The 20,726-nt window shown below is 36.9% G+C and overlaps 1 protein-coding gene across 1 annotated transcript; it reads right to left on the minus strand.

The window, feature by feature from the left end:
- Positions 1–5,249: 5,249 nt before the first annotated feature.
- Positions 5,250–12,004, minus strand: mapkapk2b (MAPK activated protein kinase 2b). The gene is made up of 10 exons (XM_059503269.1): positions 11,741–12,004; positions 9,995–10,134; positions 9,673–9,737; positions 9,091–9,170; positions 8,004–8,130; positions 7,852–7,927; positions 7,635–7,759; positions 7,442–7,527; positions 6,552–6,632; positions 5,250–6,021 (listed from the first exon to the last, which is right to left on the minus strand). Exons 1-10 carry the CDS (start codon positions 11,960–11,962, stop codon positions 5,851–5,853), a joined length of 1,173 nt encoding a protein of 390 aa, XP_059359252.1. The 5' UTR covers positions 11,963–12,004; the 3' UTR covers positions 5,250–5,850.
- Positions 12,005–20,726: the final 8,722 nt, after the last annotated feature.

The following is a 20,726-nucleotide window of genomic DNA, read 5'->3' on the forward strand; positions in this document are numbered from 1 at the left end:
GAACAAAGGATTCTCCCCCAGCCCTCCTCTGAGGGAAGGAGTGGTCCTGTTACCATCTCCTGATGAGCTGACGTCTCCAACTCCGGGTCGCCCGTCTCAGGAACGCCGCTTGGCCTGGCGTTTGGCAGGTTTAGGGGAAGAGACGGGTTGCGCCGCCCTTCTGCGGCCATCTCCTCGCTGCGGGCGGGGTGAAGGCTGCTGCTGTGGCCGAGCGGGAGTGGTGGAGGCCGCAGGGGGGCGCCCTCGGCGACGAGCAGGCTGAGGTGGTTGCGCCGGCGGCGGGGTGGTAGCAGCAGTGGTCCGCCGGGGCAGGATGTGTCTTATGGCCTCAGACTGCTTCTGGGCGACAGAGAACTGCTGGGAAAAGCTCTCTACCGCGTCGCCGAAGAGGCCATCCTGGGAGACCGGGGAGTTGAGGAGGTGAGCCCGATCAGACTCCCTCATGTCTGCCAGGTTCAGCCATAGGTGGTGCTCCTGGACCACCAAAGTGGACATCACCTGACCCAAGGAGCGCGCAGTGACCTTCGTCACCCGGAGAGCGAGGTCGGTAGCAGTGTGCGCCTCCTGCAAAACCCCTGGGTCAGCACTGCCCTCGTGCAGCTGCCGGAGGAGCTTGGCCTGATAGACCTGAAGTGAGGCCATGGCATGCAGGGCAGAAGCGGCCTGGCCCGCAGCTCTGTAAGCCTTGGCCGCAAGCGTGGATGAGAACTTACAGGCCTTGGAGGGCAGCTTGGGACCACCACGCCAAGCGGAGGCGCTCTGTGGACACAGTTGCATCGCAACAGAACGCTCCACCGGGGGAATCCCAGCATACCCCTTGGCCGCCCCGCCATCGAGGGCAGTGAAGGCGGAGGAAGAACCAGAACAGTTTCGGGCAGTTAAAGGTGCCTTCCATGAACTAGTTACTTCCTGGTGCACTTCCGGGAAGAAAGGAACCAGAGGGGGGTGCTGGCGATCTGCATGAGCAGCCCCCAGGAACCAATCATCCAGCCTCGAGCGCTCAGGACAGGGTGGAGGGTTCCACTCAAGCCCGATGCTCTCCGCTGCCCGGGAAAGCATGGCAGTCAGCTCGGGATCAGACTCGGACAACGCTAGCACTCCCGAGGGAGGCAACGCAGCTGAATCCTCATCTCCCGAGGACTCAAGCCTGCCTTGTGATGCGGCGATCGACATACGGTCCTCTTCGCGAGCCCCGAATGAGATGTCAGGAGCCTGAGAGGGTCCAGCAAACTCATCCGGAAACTCGACCGGCTGCGGCATATGTGAGGGGGGTGTGGCCCGAGGAGGTTCGCTCGTCGGGGAAGCCCACACAGTAACCCTCAGATCACCCTGGCCACCAGCCGAAGTAGCCCTCTTACGAGAAGAAGAGCTAGAACGGGGTGTGGCAGAGGGGACTCTATACCTTTTAAGGTAATCGAATCTCGATCTCAACGCCGAGATGGTCATGTCCCCGCAATGAGAACATGAGTCATCCACGAGCGCAGTCTCAGCGTGCTGGAAGCCCAGACACGTGACACAACGATCGTAACCGTCACGAGGAGCGATATATCGACCGCACCCAGAAACACACGGGCGAAATGACATCTTTAGAAAGACGCAAATCAGCCCGTATCTCTTTTGTGAGAGAAATTGCTCTTTTAGGGGTGTTGAAGCGCTCAGGGGAACGCGGGAGCTGTCGCAGGAAACCCAGACGAACCGCTGAATCGCGCCGTCACACCAACACCAGCTCTTGCTTGTCACACTCCAGTGATTGCAGCAATCGATGTGCTCGGCTCCGAAGCGAAAGCTTGAATGCGAGTTGCTCGCGTTGCTCCTTATATACCCGCTCTGCGGGGCGGAGCTCGCGATGCAAATTCCGCAGAGCAAGGTACTTTGTGTACCATTCGCTCATTTTGTACCACTCGAAGGTGATTGGGCTCTTGGGCGAGATCCCATTCGTAACGTCGAACATGACCGACTGAAAGGGAACCAAGGTTACATACGTAACTGAGATGTTTTCGGTTCAGTGTACTGATGATTCTTGACTCGATATGAGAATCGCTCTAACCAGCACGTGCTGCAGTTCAGTATCATCAGCTGCTCTACTCGTGTTCATATTCTGTTTACTACAATCTCTATTTGAGAATGTGTCATCATTAACTATAAATACAGTACAGATATTTCATAAATCATCCCTTATTCCTATTAAACATAGAGTCTTTAGAGTCTTAATTATTGTCCAGCTTCCCTGAAAACCCGTTTTGGCCTATACATTATCTACAATATACTAAAAACATTCATCTTAAGAAAAGAAAAAAAAGCTAAATAAAATAGTTATTTTATCACACTTTCCGATGTTTGACAAAATACTTAAAAAATTACACGCATGCGCAGTATCATCAGCTCATCGGTTCTCAAATCGGACGCGTCCGAAAGAAACGGTTTTTGGTTCAGTGTACTGGGGATCCGAAAACCGATGCAACCGGACATCACTACTCTCCCTGAGGTGACGATTAATAAAAAGTTAATAAAAAAATAAACGATTAATAAAAAGAGTTCAGACTCTCGATTGATTGTTTTCTTATTACTAAGTGTTTATGCGGACCCTGCATAAAGACTCGAGCTACATTCATATCCTACAATGACAGTCATTTATTAATATATGCCAGGAGTTATGTTAATGAAAAACAAAGTCGAGATCGATATGATACTTGAGTCGCAGACCTCTTTAATGATGTAAGTTATAGTTTATGAAGTGAATTGCATTATTTCACATTCAAACTAGCAGTAACTCTGAACTAATGTGAACAAAGAACACTTCTGTGCGCTGGGGTCCCTATCACAAGTTAAGTGACAAACACTGTTAATACACATGCAGTTAACTAAATAAAACAATTAATGCTATAAAAGTGTGCACATCGAGAGAAATAAACAGCAGATGTTCATGGTAACAACTTATTTAACTTGAGCAAACACTGCTAATTCACATATACATTTGTTATTAAAGTAAATAAAATGAAAACTTGCATGTTTTAATGCTAGAATAAAAATAAACGATCCACTCGCAAGCCTCTGCTCATCATGACAGTACTTGGATCCATTGACAGTAAAAAAAATGGACACAGCGACCCCGTTGGATTCAACGGAGAAAAATGAAGTCAATTAGAAGCACGCACTTCCTGGGGGTCGGGCGTACTGCGCAGACTCAATCTGAGCTTGATGACGTAGATGTCACGTGAGCAACCTGTACGTCTTCTAATCGCTGTGCCAAGAGAAATCTGAATCACCCACTGAATCTTGCAGAGAAGGCGAGCGTGAACAGGAGCACATTTTGGTAAGTATTCTGATTAATTATCTCCCTTGACCTTATACCTCCACGTCCCCCCCACTGCCTCATAGACAGTAAAAATTGCCTGCGAGCTTCTCCTCCTTTCCATATGGTAATTTCTCTACTGTGCGACATAGAGTCGCTGGTTATGACGCAATCGTTATCCTATTTTTTACAAAAACTGCTTCTACGGGGCCATAACGTAAGATACAAGGTAATGGAGCCTTTTATACATTTTCGTGTTTCTTTAGAAATAATTAAAGGACAAATGGAGTCTTTAAATGCCTCAGGTGTAAAGTTATTCGCTGTCATAGTGACGCCAAAATGAATGGGAGTCAATGGAATGCTAACAGCAGGTGGGGGTCCGCTAGCCAATGGCGGCGCCCAGGGGTGCTTCAAAAAAATATGAAACCATGCCCCCCTGCTTGGATCAGTGAGCTGCGTCTCGCACCGATGACGTCACTTCCAGGGGGGCATGTTGTACACACCCCCGTCCCTTGGCTCCACCCCCACGTCAAAACAGTGCCACAAAGAGAGATGTACAGAAAAATTAAGCGCAATGGGAAACAGCATCCCAAGCTCAAACTAGAGTGACACGCAAAATAAAAGCAGCGTTGCAAATAAATTAATAGATATAACTCTAGCTCCGCCATTGAATAAGATAAAAGGGTAGTCGAGTTACCATATGTCCGTATAACTTCTCTGTTTTATATTTTATGTACAGTATTTATTGAAAATTACATTTCAGGTTTTTGGCTGAAGACATAAATATTTTAAAATGCCAATAACGATGCAATAAAGAATAATAAAAACAATTTTCAACATTGTAATCATTGTAATTATTGGAGTATATTTTGCAATAAAATAATTGTTCAGTTAAAACAATTCAGTCATTCTACTATATAAACTGCATGGACAAAAATGCACTCCTCTTCTTAAGCAAAAACCTTTCATGCATTTGATTTTATGCAACATATCTGCTTAAATTAAAAAGATTAAACATACTTGTCATTGTAGCCTCTGTGCTTTTTGTCTTTTTGCCCCTTTTATGTTTAGAAAAAAATAACACACACAAACAAGTTGGAGAGAGAATTTAAAAAAAAATTCATGCCGTATTCAACCAATTTGATGAAATCATTATCCTGGTAAATCATGAATGTTTGTATTATACTCATATTTTTATAATTGTGAAATACATTTATACACATGCAGAAGAAAAAACATTAACTGTACCTTATATAAAGTCCTCCTTACAGCCATTTTTACAGTATTTATACAATAAATCACATTCCAATAAATTGATACAGTTACACAGCCCAGAGCCTTCACTGTAAAGCCAGTATACAGTTAAGCTTTGTCTACTGCCTCACTTACATGTTATGCTGTGTTTTGTGCCTTGAGGCTTTGTGAATATGAGTGCCATGTGTGAGAAGGCAAAACATCTGCATTTTAACAACCTGACTTCATAAATTCCGTCAGGACGGGACCCCTGCCTTATCATTATCCCAACACAGGATGAGCCTTTGTGCATGTGTACATGCATTTCTGGGGCATTTGACTTTGTATGACATGTTTTATCTTGGGTTGGAATTACAGTGGCTTTACATACTGGAATAGGGTTTTCTTAATGTTAAGCTCAACAAATAGCTTTTGAAAACATGATAGACTTTAGTGAATACAGTAAAACTGGATGTTTCAAAGTAGCCCAACTGGATCTCTTGCAGTTAAACAGCTGGCTAGCAAAGGCACAAGCTACGTGTTAAACATGACTTTATAAAACAATATTGTATAAAAAAGCAAAAGAAAGGCGAGCCATAAATACCAAAAAGTTACAAATTTAGAACCATTGTTTGCATTTTAAATGTTTTTAATTAATGGATGGTGTTTTTCATATGTGCTAATCAGTTCCAACTTATTAAGAAATGCTCAGAATACTTAGAAATATGTATATAGCCATATTTATTTGTTTGTTTTTTATTAAAGGCCATGGTGCATTTAATGACATCATGATGTCAGAACAAACATAATGTGGAAAATACTCATATGGAGTCAGTTACTCATCTGTCACAAGGTAATGTTAACCAGCAGTCATTTCTTCAGCTTAATGCAGATGAATACACACTTTTTTAATTAATGCATACCAATGTTTATATAACATCATGGTGTAATGTTTTTGGCTGCTGTTTTTTAGTTGCAGATTTTTTTTTTATTTTTAATAAGATGCATAACATATTCCCCTGCAGTATTATTCACAGCAAACATTACAAAGCAAACATTAATACTTGGTTTTAAAAAAGTGACTAATAAAATGGATATTACTTTCAAAAAACATTCAAGAAAATTATTAAAAATGCACTTGCTACAGATACAGTTTAGAAGTAAACACTAATACACTCATTCATCCCTACAGATATTAACACACATATTATCTTTGCTATAACTAACTGTTGCAGGCTTTAAAAAGAGAAATGAAGACTAAATGCCATGAAAGGCCCCATTTTTCCCTCAATCTTGAATTTGAAGTGTCCTCTAGTGATCAAGAGCTATGCATTTCCACATGCATTAGTTTGCCACTGCCCTGGTGCTTCTTCCATTGCAACAGCCATTTTCTTTCTTCTTTTTAGAAGAAGAGGATTGGACGCATCCTTGATCGGTTTAACCTTTATTTGTTCATAGTCCACTCTTATTGTTGCTAAGGCATTAGTCATCTCTTGCTGTGTAAATACACACACAACAGACTTAGCAAAAGCATTTACAAAAAGATAATGACTGAGACCGATGGTCATAGACACTATTGGTCAAATGTTTGGGGTCCTTTTTTATTTATTTTATTTAATGTTTTTGGGTCTCTTATGTTCACCAAGGCTGCATTTATTTAATTAAATATAATGTAGAAACAGTAATATTGTGAAATATTATTACAATTTAAACAGTTTTCTATGTTTGAATATATTTTAAAATGTAATTCATTCCTGTAATTCAAAGCTGAATTTTCAGCATCATTATTCCAGTCTTCAGTGTCACATTATCTTCCTTCTAACATGCTGATTTGAAATATGATGAAAACAATTGTGATGCTTTATTATTTTTGTAGAAACAATTATATGTTTTAAGATTCAACAGAAAAGCATTTATCTGGAATTAGAAATATTTTTTATACTAACCCCAAACTTTTGAAAGGTGCTGTATGCATGATAAACTATTTGATTTATGCATATCTGAATATATGATACAGAGAACAGACCTTGACTTCATCCCAGACGTGACTCTCTTCCTTAAGAACTCGGCTTGTGTGTAGATGTGTAGGAGGAACATTCATTGACTTCTGCATAGATCCCGAGACAGAAACACACTTAGATATGCAAAATATTAAATATGCTAATGAAATAGTCTTACTAAAAGTTAAAGGGGTGGTTGATTGCAATTTCACGTTTTTATCGTTAGTTAGTGTGTAATGTTGTTGTTTGAACATAAACAATATCTGCAAAGTTACAAAGCTGAAAATTTAATGCAAATGGAAAATCGTCTTTTAAAATTCTGGCAGTTTAATGCCTACAGAAATGACTGGTAGGGACTACAATGATTTACTTTCCGTTTTTGTGACATAAACACATATAAACCTCACCCTTGGGAAAAGGCAACAAAGGGGGCGAGGCCATGCTGCGCTGCTTTATAAAAGAGGAAGAGAAAACTAGAGGTGCACGTAGAAATCTATTCATATATGAATTACGATTCTGTCTTCTAAAGATTCTAATGGATTCACAAGTTTCAAAATCAATGTTATAAAGCAGAAATTCGTAAAACTGTTCCTCGCGTCCCCTTGCTCTGCATCTCTCTTTCTTTCTCACCAATCACAACACACTAACCAATCAGAGCCCATCGCCTATTTCTGAGGGAGGGGCTTCATAAAAGAAGGAAATGACCAGCTCGTTTCGCAGAGAAGGGACAAATAATGCATTTTTAAAAAATAAACCCGAAGCATTAACACATGTTAGACTGCACACCATAAACACAATCAGGCCTAGAAAAAAAAAAAAGGTGAACAACCCCTGTAAATATGGAAACAAATATAGGAGCAAAATATTATGTGTATCATTGTCCCCTAATTTTGCATGCTGAAATGGTAATGCTCACATTGATCCAAGAATGGTTCATGAATTGTGCGATGGTCATTCTCTCTGTAGGATCTGTTTTCAATAGCTGGCAAATGAGCTGCTTTGCTGTTGAGTGAAGAAAAAAAAATGTATATCAAATGTATATCACATAATGTCTTTAATTATGTTTGAACAAAACGTGGCATTAGAAGTGTTAAATATCATAAAATTACCTTCCTCTGACACCTGTGACCATTCAGGGTTTGGAAATTCATACTGGCCATTTCTTATGCGTTTTCTCATTCCCGGTGAGAGCGGTAAGCCGTGGTTTGAGTAAAATGGTGGATATCCACACAACCTAAGAGGATACATATTGGTTGTGAATGAAAGTGAAATAATATATAAAACACTGATGTGATATTTCTTAGCCATCAAATTGTTTTCACTCACAAGATGTACATGATGACTCCTAATGACCACAAGTCACATGACTTATCATATTTCTCTGGACCAAACACCTCTGGGGCTGAGAAAGAAGAATTTGCTTTAGCTTCACTGTATTATGATATGGAATGAAACTCGAAACGGACTGGACTGCTTACCCACATAATAAGGTGTATAGCACGGGGTGGTCAAGCAGTTGTTGGATGTGGTCTCTTTGGCAAATCCAAAGTCTGTAAGCTTGAGCTGGGCATCCGGATGCTTTGAAGAGTACAGTAAATTCTCTGGCTGCCAATCAAGATAAGATTGAAAATTAAATTTAAGAGAAATGCATTGAAATATAGATTTATGATGTGTGATACAAAAGTATGTCCTATGTCATTAATTATTATCACCTACTGGTAAATTTCACAAATAGCTACAAAGAAATGGCAAGTAACACGTTGAATTAAATGTTAAAGTTGTGAAAGCAACTAGAACCTAATAGAAACTAATTTCTTATGATCTTCTTTGAAGCTTTCTAGGACTCAACAAGTAATGGGAAAAATTTTCAGCAGGGTTTTTAAATGGTCTGAAATACTAATTGACTTCTAAATGAACTCTAAATGAACTGAATGTTGCGTTTTCCTCTTGGCTTCCAGCAATGAGTGAGTATAAGATTACAGAATGACTGTTCTTCTATAAATGTGCTGTGAAATGTATTCTCAGTTAGATCATTTGCAGGTTTTAATGCAGTTATTAAATTGCCATGTTCAATTAAAGTCAAAGAAACCTAATTGGCTATATTTTAAAATGGAAACCAGTGCAGGATCCAACTGTTACATGATATGTAGGATATATAAGCAAAGCAAGAAAAAATATACAAAGTTACAGTTTAGATTTAATAAGTTCTGCCTTAATTATACTTCAACTTAGTGACACTCATCCAGAGTTTAAGCACTTGTGTTTGTGTGTATCTTTTGGCTAGGTTATGTTAAAGGTTCTATATCATAAAATCATTTGGATAAACCTGATATAAAAACAGTAATATTGTCAAGTATTATTAAAATTAAAAATTAACATTTTCTATTTTCATATTAATTCTTATTGTTAATATTAAAAATGTGTTTACAGTCATGTTTGATCAATTTATTGCAGTCTTCCTGAATAAAAGTAATAAAAAAAGATGTTGCTGACCCCAAACTTTTGAACAATAGTGTATAATGTAATATAATGCTGATGCATAATAATGGCTAAACAGTAGCTCACCTTGAGGTCTCTGTGAGCAATATTAATACCATGCAGAAACTCCACAGCTTCTCCTATATTTTTCATTATTTCCGAGGCTTCTACTCATTGTGTGGAAGGAAAAACCAAAAATAGAGAATTAGTAATTGTGATTTGTTCACTGTTTTCTCATCAGTTGTGTTGAACATGCATGTGTGTTTGTGTTTGTGTGTTTGTGTTTGTGTGTGTGTGTGTGTTTGTGTTTGTGTGTGTGTGTGTGTGTGTGTGTGTGTGTGTGTGTGTGTGTGTGTGTGTGTGTGTGTGTGTGTGTGTGTACTTATTTATCCTACATTGTTGGGACCAAATGTCCCCAAAAGGATAGCAAAACCTGAAATGTTTGACATTGTTGATGACACTGGCCTGCGGTCCCCATGACGGGGAATAAAGAAAAATTGTAAATTATGTTTATCTTAAAGTGTAACAATGCAAACAGGTTTTCTGTAAGATATTTCTGTAAGTATGCTTAGGGTTAGGGTTGGGTTAGGGGATAGAAAAAATATTTTGGTCAGTATAAAAGTAATGGAAAGTTTCATAGAAACAAACGTGTGTTGTGAGGATCTGTACCTCTTTCAGTGAAAGCTTGATCACCACGTTCCTTAATGTGGCGAAAGAGTTCTCCCCCCTCCATACTGTTTAAAGAACAAATTCAGCATTTTAACTTATTAATCTTATGCCTTCTTTTTTTTTTTTTTTGTCAGAGACTTGTATTCAAATGGATAAACACAATACATTTATAAAAAATTACAATTAAAAAATATCCCATCCATAAAAAACATAAAAAAGAAACCCTTAAAAGCTCTTTGAAAAAATATGTTATGAAGGAAATTCAGTTTGGTTTATTATAAATGGTATATTGGTTTTGCTTTAATTGTGTTAAAAGCCCTACCACTCCATGATCAGAAGCAAACACTTTTTGCCTTGGTAGTAATTCTCAAAGACATCTTCAATTCCTACGATACGGGGGCAGCTCGATGCCCTGCAGTGAAGCTCCACTTCCCGTCGAGCCTTAGGGGTGTCCCGCAACATCTGAAAGTGAGTGTTCAAGAGCATCAGACTTCAAATGAAACCTTTATAGACAGTATAAATTAATAATGCCATTAAGCAATACCATTTATGGTATCACTTTATTTTACAGTCCTGTTTCCCATGTACATACTATGTACTTATTATAGTAATTATAATAACTATGTAATAACTAGGTACTAACCCTGAACCTACCCCTAAACCTAACCCTACCCCATGTAGTTACCTTGTATTACCAGAACTTTCTTAGATAAATACACTGTAAGTACACTATAAGTACATGTAAGTACACATACTGTAAAATAAAGTGCAACCCCATTTATATTTTCAAATGTATTTTTAAATATATTTCAAAATGTACAACAAAATATATATATATATATATATATATATAAAAATAAGTATATTAGTACCTAAAGTGTACATATTTGTAACTAAAGTGTACATATTAGGACCTAAAAGGCCCCATTGACAGTTTTTGTATCTTTTTTCTGAGAGTGTATATTGAAGAAAAAAAATGGTAACACTTTATTTTACGGTTATATCTATTAGTTTCTTATTGGCATGTATATTACTAAGAATATTAGCCATGTATTAGTGCTAATTAAGCACATATTAATGCCTTATTCTACATGACCTTATTCTACATCCCTAATCCTAGCAAATACCTAAATTTAACAACTACCTTACTCACTATTAATTAGCAGAAAATTAAGAATTTATTGAGAGAAAAGTCATAGTTATTAGTAATAAGCAACTAATAGATGTAACCGTAAAATAAAGTGTTACCAAAAAATTTAAAGACAAATTACCAAGGAACCTACTTTACAATGATTGAATAAATATTTCTAGCCTATTCTAAATGTACAGTATAGGCTATTGCTGGAAATACATTTTCTTGCCCTGCCTAAAATACATTTAAAAAAAAAAAAAATAATATATATATATATATATTATATATATATAAATATATATATATATATATATATATATATATAAAAGGGTTTTTTTTTTTTTTTTTTTTCGTAACTTTTTTGTGTATTTATCATGTGGAATAGTTTCAATGGCATTACATAGGCAGATAATGAATGACAGAGAGTGCCTAGAAGGATATCTGAGTAAAAAATGGAAAGATAATTGAGGATATGGTTTCTCAAATGACCACACTGGCAGAGCTCCTGAAGAATGTCTAGGCAGTTTTTTGAGGAATTTACAAAGTCTATAGCTTAAGTGCTTAATGGATCCCATATGTTCCTGCCAGAACTCAACAGACGTTAATAGCTCCAGTAACCCTATTATAATGGAAAAGGTTTTGAGGCACCTTAGTTCCTTGACTACAAAACAAGAATCTGAAGAAGTTTTTACAGCATGAAAATGTCAATTTATTTATTACATTGAATGTCAGAGATAAATTAATTTAACCATCATACCATAAGACTTCTTAATAATCACCCTTTTTACATTCCTTTTATTTGCTTAAAAAAAAAAAAAAAAAATATATATATATATATATATATATATATATATAATAGCTTGGTAATGAAACATGCATATAGACATACTTCCTCAAAAAGTAGGCTATTTTAAAATGATGAATAAAAATCAATACCTTTAAAGCATAATTTTTGCCACTTTTCTTCTGGAATATTTCCCAGACCTTGCCGTTGATGCCTATCCCGAGCACCTGTCCTGCAAGCTTATACTCCTCTGTTATTACTTTCTTCTTTATCTTCAGAGTTGACTCTGGAGGCACAATGCTAATCTGATGCTGACTCTCTTGCTGCTCATTGGAAAGCACTGCATCATTTTTATTTTCTGTATCATCTAACATAGCGGTAGACTGTGTTCATCTCTGTCCGAGCAGCAGTGAAGACTTTTTTAGACCAGCTTAAAGGATTTTAAATGGATCCAATTAACAGGCAGGTTTGAATATCTTTGCCTGTACAAAACAAATCTTAACACAGACACAACACCTCTCTACACTGACCTTTACTACACATGGAGATTCAAAGCAGCCAAATGCAATTAATTTTAGACTATATATGCACTTGGGCTCATTTTCTCTGTAACTGATAAAGTCTTCACATTTAGGTAGTTAGTCAGTCAGTTGTAATAGTGGTCAGTCACTATTGATTTTTATGGGTGTAAATTATAAGAATTATATATATATATATCGTTCAGTACCAACAAATCAGATCAATAACTGAATGATATTATGACTGGTCTGGCGGTCACCGGCGGTATTTTCCAGTCGGACCAGTGTTGCCAGATTGGGCGGCTTCCCGGGCGGTTTCCTGGGCGGTTTTGAATTTGACGGGTGGACAAAATTTGGGCTGGTTTGGGGTCAGTTTGGCGGTTTTCAAAAATATAAATTGTATAGGCTAATTGGCTAACAAACAAGCTCAAGTGTGCATATACTGCATCCGAACAGTCATCATGTTGTTATAAACTGCAGTGCAGAGGTGCTGATGCTGATGTGAACGTCGCGGCCGTACTTTTAGCCAATCACTAGTGATCTACAGACACACGTGGTGATTCATGAGCAATAACGGATCTAATTTTAAATGTATGAACTGTATGAGTGATCATAATGCCTAAATATATGTTACATGGTAAAGAGTGGGAGAGTGTTTTAACACTCAAAACGTGAATTACACCTGTTGAGGGAAAGATGACACCAAGACTCTAATATAACTGCAACTCCTAAAATAGAGCACAGTTAAATTATTTAATTTATAACATAATCTATTTATATCTAATCTATATCTAAACGATCTTGTCTTTTATCTTTTAAACAGTACAGATTGGTATATCTTCTTAGTTTTGACTGTGCAAATGTAATGTTCTACAATATGAACTTCACAAAAGACTAAAGCCCCTATTAGGGCGGTATTGTTTCTCATGTGGACCGCTGTGGAAATAAATTTAAATACCACCTCGGTTATAAACTCATGGATTCGGATGGCGATTATTATTGTTGTCGTTGTTGTTGTTAATTTTCATACAGTATTTATAAATGAATGACAACACAGTTTTGACTGTTATATGTGTGCATAAACAAGTGTGAAATACCTAATTACGTTGCTTTTTCCTATCACTTATACTGGACACTTATGCATTTAAATTCTGACTGTTGATATTGAAAATGATGCATATGTTTTTTCGAGGGTATCGGTAAATCAATTGTAAATCAATCAAATGTTTAGACGGTGACTGCTTGCATAACCTATTTTAATCATATTCGGTAATTGTCTTTAATGTATTTGCCACCATTTGATCCATGGGAATTTTATCTAACGTTATTATGTAGTTTTAAGGAGTTAAAATGGCTCTTAACACCTTTGACTGACATGTTGTATCACATTATTTTGTTAGTTAAAGTTTTGGGCGTTTTTTGTTGGAGTGGGCGGGATTTGTGAGCTTTTGGGCTGGAAATCGTCCATCCAATCTGGCAACACGGAGTCGGACATGTTTCAGCGTTGCACTGCACTCGCATGCCGCTCAGAGCAGCAGATGAAAATAAAATAGCTTTTAAAAAAGACAGATTAGAGAACCGCGCTTCATTAGATGATTTATTGGGGATTATTGCAAATACCTAATCGGAAATCTAACACCGTTATCAGAGATCTGACGAAGTTTTTCAACCAGTTTGTCTTATAAACGTGAGTTGAAATGAAAGAAATATTATTGCAAAGTGTGTGGACTAAATCAACTGTCTTCGTGTACATTATTATTTCAGGAAACTGTTACAAATACAAACTTAATATTGAATAAAATGTGCCTCATGTGGTGTTTATTATGTTATTTCAAGATACTATGTGCCTTTCATCATTCAAGATCATCTAGACTCAAGCCCAACAATAACATCGTTTGTGCAGTAAAAATTAATCTCATTCTTGACATAATGTTTCCTCAACAGAGCACAGTATATCTACATGCGGCAGTAACTGCTCATTCGGAGCTTTAGTCCCTTAAGCACTCCAGAATGACTGTCATCTTTTATAACGATGTATTGCCAGGTAGAAAAGTGTACACTGTCACAAGCAGTGAATTACAGCTAAACTTTAAGGATTGTTTGAGCAGGAGAACTTGTTTTGGAAGAACACAATGGTTTCAAAAATATAAGCCATGGATTGTATGTTATGTTCATTAATTTAAATGAAATCCCATTAGAAATTGGAGCCTATTTCCAACTTATGGCTACAAAATTCTCCTTTTTGGATATTAGTAATACAAACCAGTATTATATATATATATATATATATATATATATATATATATATATATATATATATATATATATATATATATATATATATATATAGTACAGACCAAAAGTTCTCATTCAAAGAGTTTTCTTTATTTTCATGACTATGAAAATTGTAGATTCACACTTAAGGCATCAAAACTATGAATTAACTGAATTATATATGGAATTATATACATAACAAAAAAGTGTGAAACAACTGAAAATATGTCATATTCTAGGTTCTTCAAAGTAGCCACCTTTTGCTTTGATTACTGCTTTGCACACTCTTGGCATTCTCTTGATGAGCTTCAAGAGGTAGTCACCTGAAATGGTCTTCCAACAGTCTTGAAGGAGTTCCCCGAGAGATGCTTAGCACTTGTTGGCCCTTTTGCCTTCTGTCTGCGGTCCAGCTCACCCCTAAACCATCTCGATTGGGTTCAGGTCCGGTGACTGTGGAGGCCAGGTCATCTGGCGCAGCACCCCATCACTCTCCTTCTTGGTCAAATAGCCCTTGATGCCTTCAGTGTGACTCTACAATTTTCATAGTCATGAAAATAAAGAAAACTCTTTGAATGAGAAGGTGTGTCCAAACTTTTGGTCTGTACTGTATATATATATATATATATATATATATATATATATATATATATATATATATATATATATATATATATATATATATTCATTTTTATGTTATAGTAATTAACTTAGTAATTTAGTGTTTTTGCAATTTTTATTAGTTTTTTCGTTTTTGTTATCAAGTGTTTTACTTTTATTTGAAAAAGTAAAAAAATGAGAAATATTGCTCTGGTAATAAGCTGTAAAAAATAAATTTCACTTAATTTCAGAGAAAATGTTTAACTATAATTGACCTACTAAACTGCACAGCTCTGTTGTGGTTTGACCTTTTTCAGGTCAACATATGGAAGCCTGTTTATGCCACACACACAAAAAAAAAAGTTAGTTGAGACAGTTCTAACTTTTTTCTCTCAAATCAAACTTTACATCTAAATTTGACTTTTTGAAATCCAGGTTGTTGTTTTTTTTCTGTGATGCTACTTTATGATTTTTGTGTTTTTTTTTTTTCTCACAAATGTGAATGTGTATCTTACAATTCAGACATTTCTTCACAGAATTTCTGAATCTCACAAGTCTGAGCTTATATCTCAATTCTGAGAAGTCAGAATTGCTAGTCATAAAAGATTTTTATTCCGCAATTATTTATTCCACCATCATTTAGATTTTATTAGAGATTACAGATTTTTACAGAAAAAAACAGCCTTCAGTTAGCACTGATGAATTATCAGATTTTACTATGAGCTGTTGGCCTACAGGCTCAGCCTCCTATTTTCCTGTGTTGTGACATTGGTTGGTAATCTATTAGACCAAAATGAAACCTGGGATTGTATATGTGGTACAGCGGACCTTGGATTGAAAGCAACTCCAAGAAAATGGGCATCAGAGTGACCAGAAGTGATTGTATTAGTGGATGTGCCACTTTGTGGACAGAAGGAGAACTGGCTTAAAGCGAGTCTGATCATGCTCCTGGACTCTGACATAAGGTACTTGTTTATGTTTTGAACGTGGTACAGTTCATTATTTCTAATGCTGCGTCAGCTGGTTTTGGATTTTATTTGGGGAAATGTGAAAATACACCTGAGCACATTTCATTATTATAGAAATCATATCTTACCAATGCATGTTTATTTTTTAGAAATCAATAACTATTTATATGTATCAGATTAAATACTGTATGTATAAATATAAACTACCGTTCAAAAGTTTTGGTCTGTAGGGTTTTTTGTTTTTAGAAAAGACAGTAATCAGCAAATAATTCATATCAGCATATTAATGATTTGTGATGGAATATTTTTCTCTATTGGATAAACAAAACTTCACTGTAAAATATTTCCAGGATTTCACAATTTATAACTGTAATATTTCACAGGTAATTACATTATTACCACTTCACTGGCTTTAACTGTGATATTTCACAATATAATACTGTATTTAGACTTTTACTGTGAAAATCATGCAGGCGCGGGGCTTTTACAAGAAACTACTGTGAATTCCGTCATTTTCGCGCTGCAACTGCGTCATCTGAGCTCCCCGGAGCTCCCTGGCCTGATCTCCTCCATGGTCTCACTCGACGGATTCAGTGCGGTAAGTGTTTAATTTCAAACTTTGTCAATTTGATGACTGTTTTTAATATGTAATTTCATGTTATTTAAAAGTATGAACCAAATTAGCGTTAGTTAAGTTCTGTTTCATGTTTTTGTAACTTAGCTGGAGCAGACCATAGACTGTATGGAGCAGACTCGCGTCTAGGTTTGAGCGCGCAAATTTGAATGATCAGACGTTGGTTGTGTTAATAAGTGTATAGCTAGTAGTACCGTATTAAGTTATTAACTGTGAGGCTTCACGTTAACTACACCGTCAAAATTGAACTTTAGCTTTGCTTAATGCTTTTCTTAGCTAACGTTCGTTACTCTAACAGCACTCTCTCTTTTCCCACAGCATTTTTCTACCACCGGGAAATAAAGTTATAAGGTAAGCTGTGGCCTTAATGTGTGTATTATGACAGTTATGATCAACTAGATACATTATAGTGTTGTGGATTTGTGCAAAGGTGGAATAAATTAATCTCAAATTAGTAATGTTAGCTAGCTGAGCGTCATCAATATTTTTCTGCCATGTGTGTGAAACGGAGCAGCCGTTGTCTGTCTCGTCAACAGAAAAAATAAAGTGCATTTTATTATAAAAAAGATATAGGAAAATAAATGTTTTTATCACTGAATTAGTGGAGCTTCGTTAGCTGTGCTATTCTAAAGTAAAACAGGTCGACATCTGGAGATATTAGGAGCCATTTTGTCTGTGAACGGGTAATAATTCTAGTGCTGTGTTCACACCAAACGCGAATAGAGCGTCAAATTCGCGTCTACTGCGTCTAGTTTGCCGCTTGACCATTTTGAGATCATTCGCTTGATTCGCGCGTAGGGATGGGACGATAACCGGTTTTATCGATAACCGTGATAAAATGTGCTGAAGGTTAGTAATATCGTTTAAAAATGAATTATCATTAAAACCGTGTTTGATTATCGCGGTTTTAATAACTCGCTATTAAATCATGTCCAGCCAGCAACAGTCTGACGCAAGCGCAGCGCACAATATTTTTTTGTTTTTTTTCGAGAAGGAATGGCGAAAGTCAGTGACTTTTCTATGCTTCTACACTTTTCATTGTAAGGAAGGAAATGCCACAGAATTTAATCTTTCTTTAAATTAAGTGCATAGAGTTGCTTGTTTTATTAGTTGTTTGTTGATTATTAAATATAAAACTTGCTGAAATGTTTTCAGTGTGAGCATCAACTATTTTTGAACACTTTCATCTCGTTTCAACAAAACCGTGATAATACTGATAATCGTGATAATTTTAGTCACTATAATCGTGATATTAAATTTTCATACCATCCCATCCCTATTCGCGCGAGTAATTCGCTTCATTCTCGCGTGAAATTAAACTTCACAACAGACGCGAATTCGCGTCATGGGGGGGCTTCTGCCAGCTGAGTTCACGCAGCATTTTCAATCGCCATTTTTATTCGGATAATTTTCTAAATATTACTGTTATTGTGTCATGAAATGTAGTTTTAAAAGTATATCAGGCGAGAATGTAGTTGTTTTAAACTCAAATATGCGGTTTATTTATAATAACAGCGTCTATTTAAAAAATGTGTTTCGCGGATCTCGGAGATGAGCTCCATGCCATCAGCGGGAGCTCCGTCATCATGTATCCGCCGAGGGCAGCCTCACCTCGGCTAGATCTTCTGACATTTGCCGCTGGCTCTGATGTCTCTTTAGTGATTCAAGTTAAAATATAATTCGTTTGGGGTAAAACGAAACGTTTCTTATCTTTGGCCTTTATTCAATCAATCTATTAATATTATATATATATATATATATATATATATATATATATATATATATAGGTCCTTTATTTTATTCCTGTCTCTATAGAAAAATGAACTTTTGTTATATAGCTCTGGTTGACTGCTCACTGACAACATCAGTCGTTCCTCCTTGTTGAATGAGTGGAGAAGGGTCTTCCTATTCGAACTAGACGCGCGAATGAGGCGAATTCGCGTCTTCCGCGCCGCGCTAAACGCCTTCATTCGCGCCGCGAGACCTCCAGACGCGCGTAAACGCGCCTTTGCATTGACTTAACATTGAAATCATTCGCGCCAGACGCTCTATTTGCGTTTGGTGTGAACACAGCATAGGAGGAAGAGTGCAAGCAGAAACAGCCACATGGAGATGGACTGGCAACAGGCTCTTCCTCCATCCTCTGCAAACAGTACGTGTAAATGATGTAAATTGTTGTGTGCAAATGCATTGCCTGGGTAAATCACACACATCTAACTTACTTTGTTGCAGGACTATTCTTGACTGTGTGTTTGTGATATAAATGTTTTTCAGTTGCTGTTAAGTTATTTAAATGGTTGCTGTTTAATTGAATCCAAGTAATGTCACCTTGTTAAAACTGAGCTAACTTTAGTTTTGCTCAGTACTTCAACAGCAGTGACCCACTGAAGGTGATGACTAGGAACTCAAACCTTTTTAATCCCACTTGAATTAAACTAAGATCTTTCTTCTCTGTCTTTTTGTTTATATGTGCTTCTTGGGCATCAACCCAGAGACAGGTACAAAATCAAAGAGGCAGAGAGGACACATAAACCAACAAGACTGTACACTGATCAGGAAGCTCATTGACTTTGAATGGATGTCAGTCTAATGTAAGTTGTGTTCCAACTTCAGAACAGACTAACGAAACACTGTCTTTGTTTTAAGCTAGAATTAGTTATGCAGTAAGATGTTTACTTAAGCTATTAACGTGTTAGTTCACTCAAAAATGTAAAGTCTCTCATTAATTACACTCCCTCATGATGTTCCAAACAATTTTGTTCAACACAAATTAAGATAATTTTAAGAACTCTGAGAGCTTTCTGATCCCGCTTATAGACTTCAATGTTATAACCGCTTTCAAGCCCCAGAAAGGTAGTAAAAACATTGTTAAAATAGTCCATGTGACTACAGTGGTTCAACCTTATTGCTATGATGCGACGAGAATACTTTTTGTGCGTTCCGCACTATTAAGTATTTTTGCATCGCTTCATAACATTAAGGTTGAACCACTGTAGTCACATGGACTATTTTAACAATCTTCACTACCTTTCCGGGCCTTAAAAGTGGTAATAAAATTGCTGTCCATGGAGGAGTAAGAAAATGTCTTAATTTGTGTTCCAAAGATGAATGAAGGGCTAACGTGTTTGGAATGAGGGTGGGTTTTTGGGTAAACTATCCCTTTAATCTGTTCTACGAGTTTAGACAGGCTGCAAAATGTGTAAAATTCATTGTTCTTACGTTTATTTGAATTAAACATGTCTTTTCAATGTTATAGGTTATTGATATGTTAGAATAAAAACTTTACAATAGTTTTAAGTGTAAATTTACATCACATTACTGGCTTACTGAGTTGCATTACTATGTATGCATGTCATGTAATTTTTGCTTAACCTCAATCATGTTACTTTCAGAGTCCTCTGGTTTGTTGATTTAATATTAATTGATATAGTACTATTCACATGATTTATCTGATTAATCATGAGTTTTACAATTGTAATTTCTTAAATTGTACACATTTTAGGATTAGTTTTACAATGCGAGTACCATACTTGTAGGTACTTGCACCACAAAGTAACTTAAACTTTTTGTCTTTCTTATCTTTTGTAGATAGTGGACAGAACCCATACTATGCAGGTGCCTGCTGCAAGGGAAGGAGTGAGACACCTGCAACCCTCTCTTTTCCCACCTTTTTGTCTTTTCTTCCCTCTCTCACTCTCTCTTCTCTCTCTCCTTCTTTCTCTTTTCATCTCCTACGTTGTGAAGTACCATTATCACATAGTAAACGCATGCACAGTGCACACACATAGACACACATTCCTGTTACCCAGTGTTCATTCCGGTTACCCAGTGTTTATTCCTGTTATTAAATTGTATTTTTCAAGTACCATTATCACATAATGGCAAACACAGTAAACACATTCACACACATATTGACAGACATTCATGTTACCCAGTGTTCATTCATGTTACACAGTGTTTATTCCTGTTATTAAAATGTATTTTTCTTCTAAAAAAAAATAAAAGTTAAACCATTGTTTTTATCAGTTTGGTTTGGTCCATCATTTATGCTAAATCACAGTATAGACATGGTTAAATACAGTAATTCTACAGCACCTTATTGTTAAATTGCAGTAATATGATAGACTAACTGTAATTGCACAGTAAA

Source organism: Carassius carassius, chromosome 21 (assembly GCF_963082965.1).
Source record: "Carassius carassius chromosome 21, fCarCar2.1, whole genome shotgun sequence".
In the NCBI taxonomy this organism is placed as follows: Eukaryota; Metazoa; Chordata; class Actinopteri; order Cypriniformes; family Cyprinidae; genus Carassius; species Carassius carassius.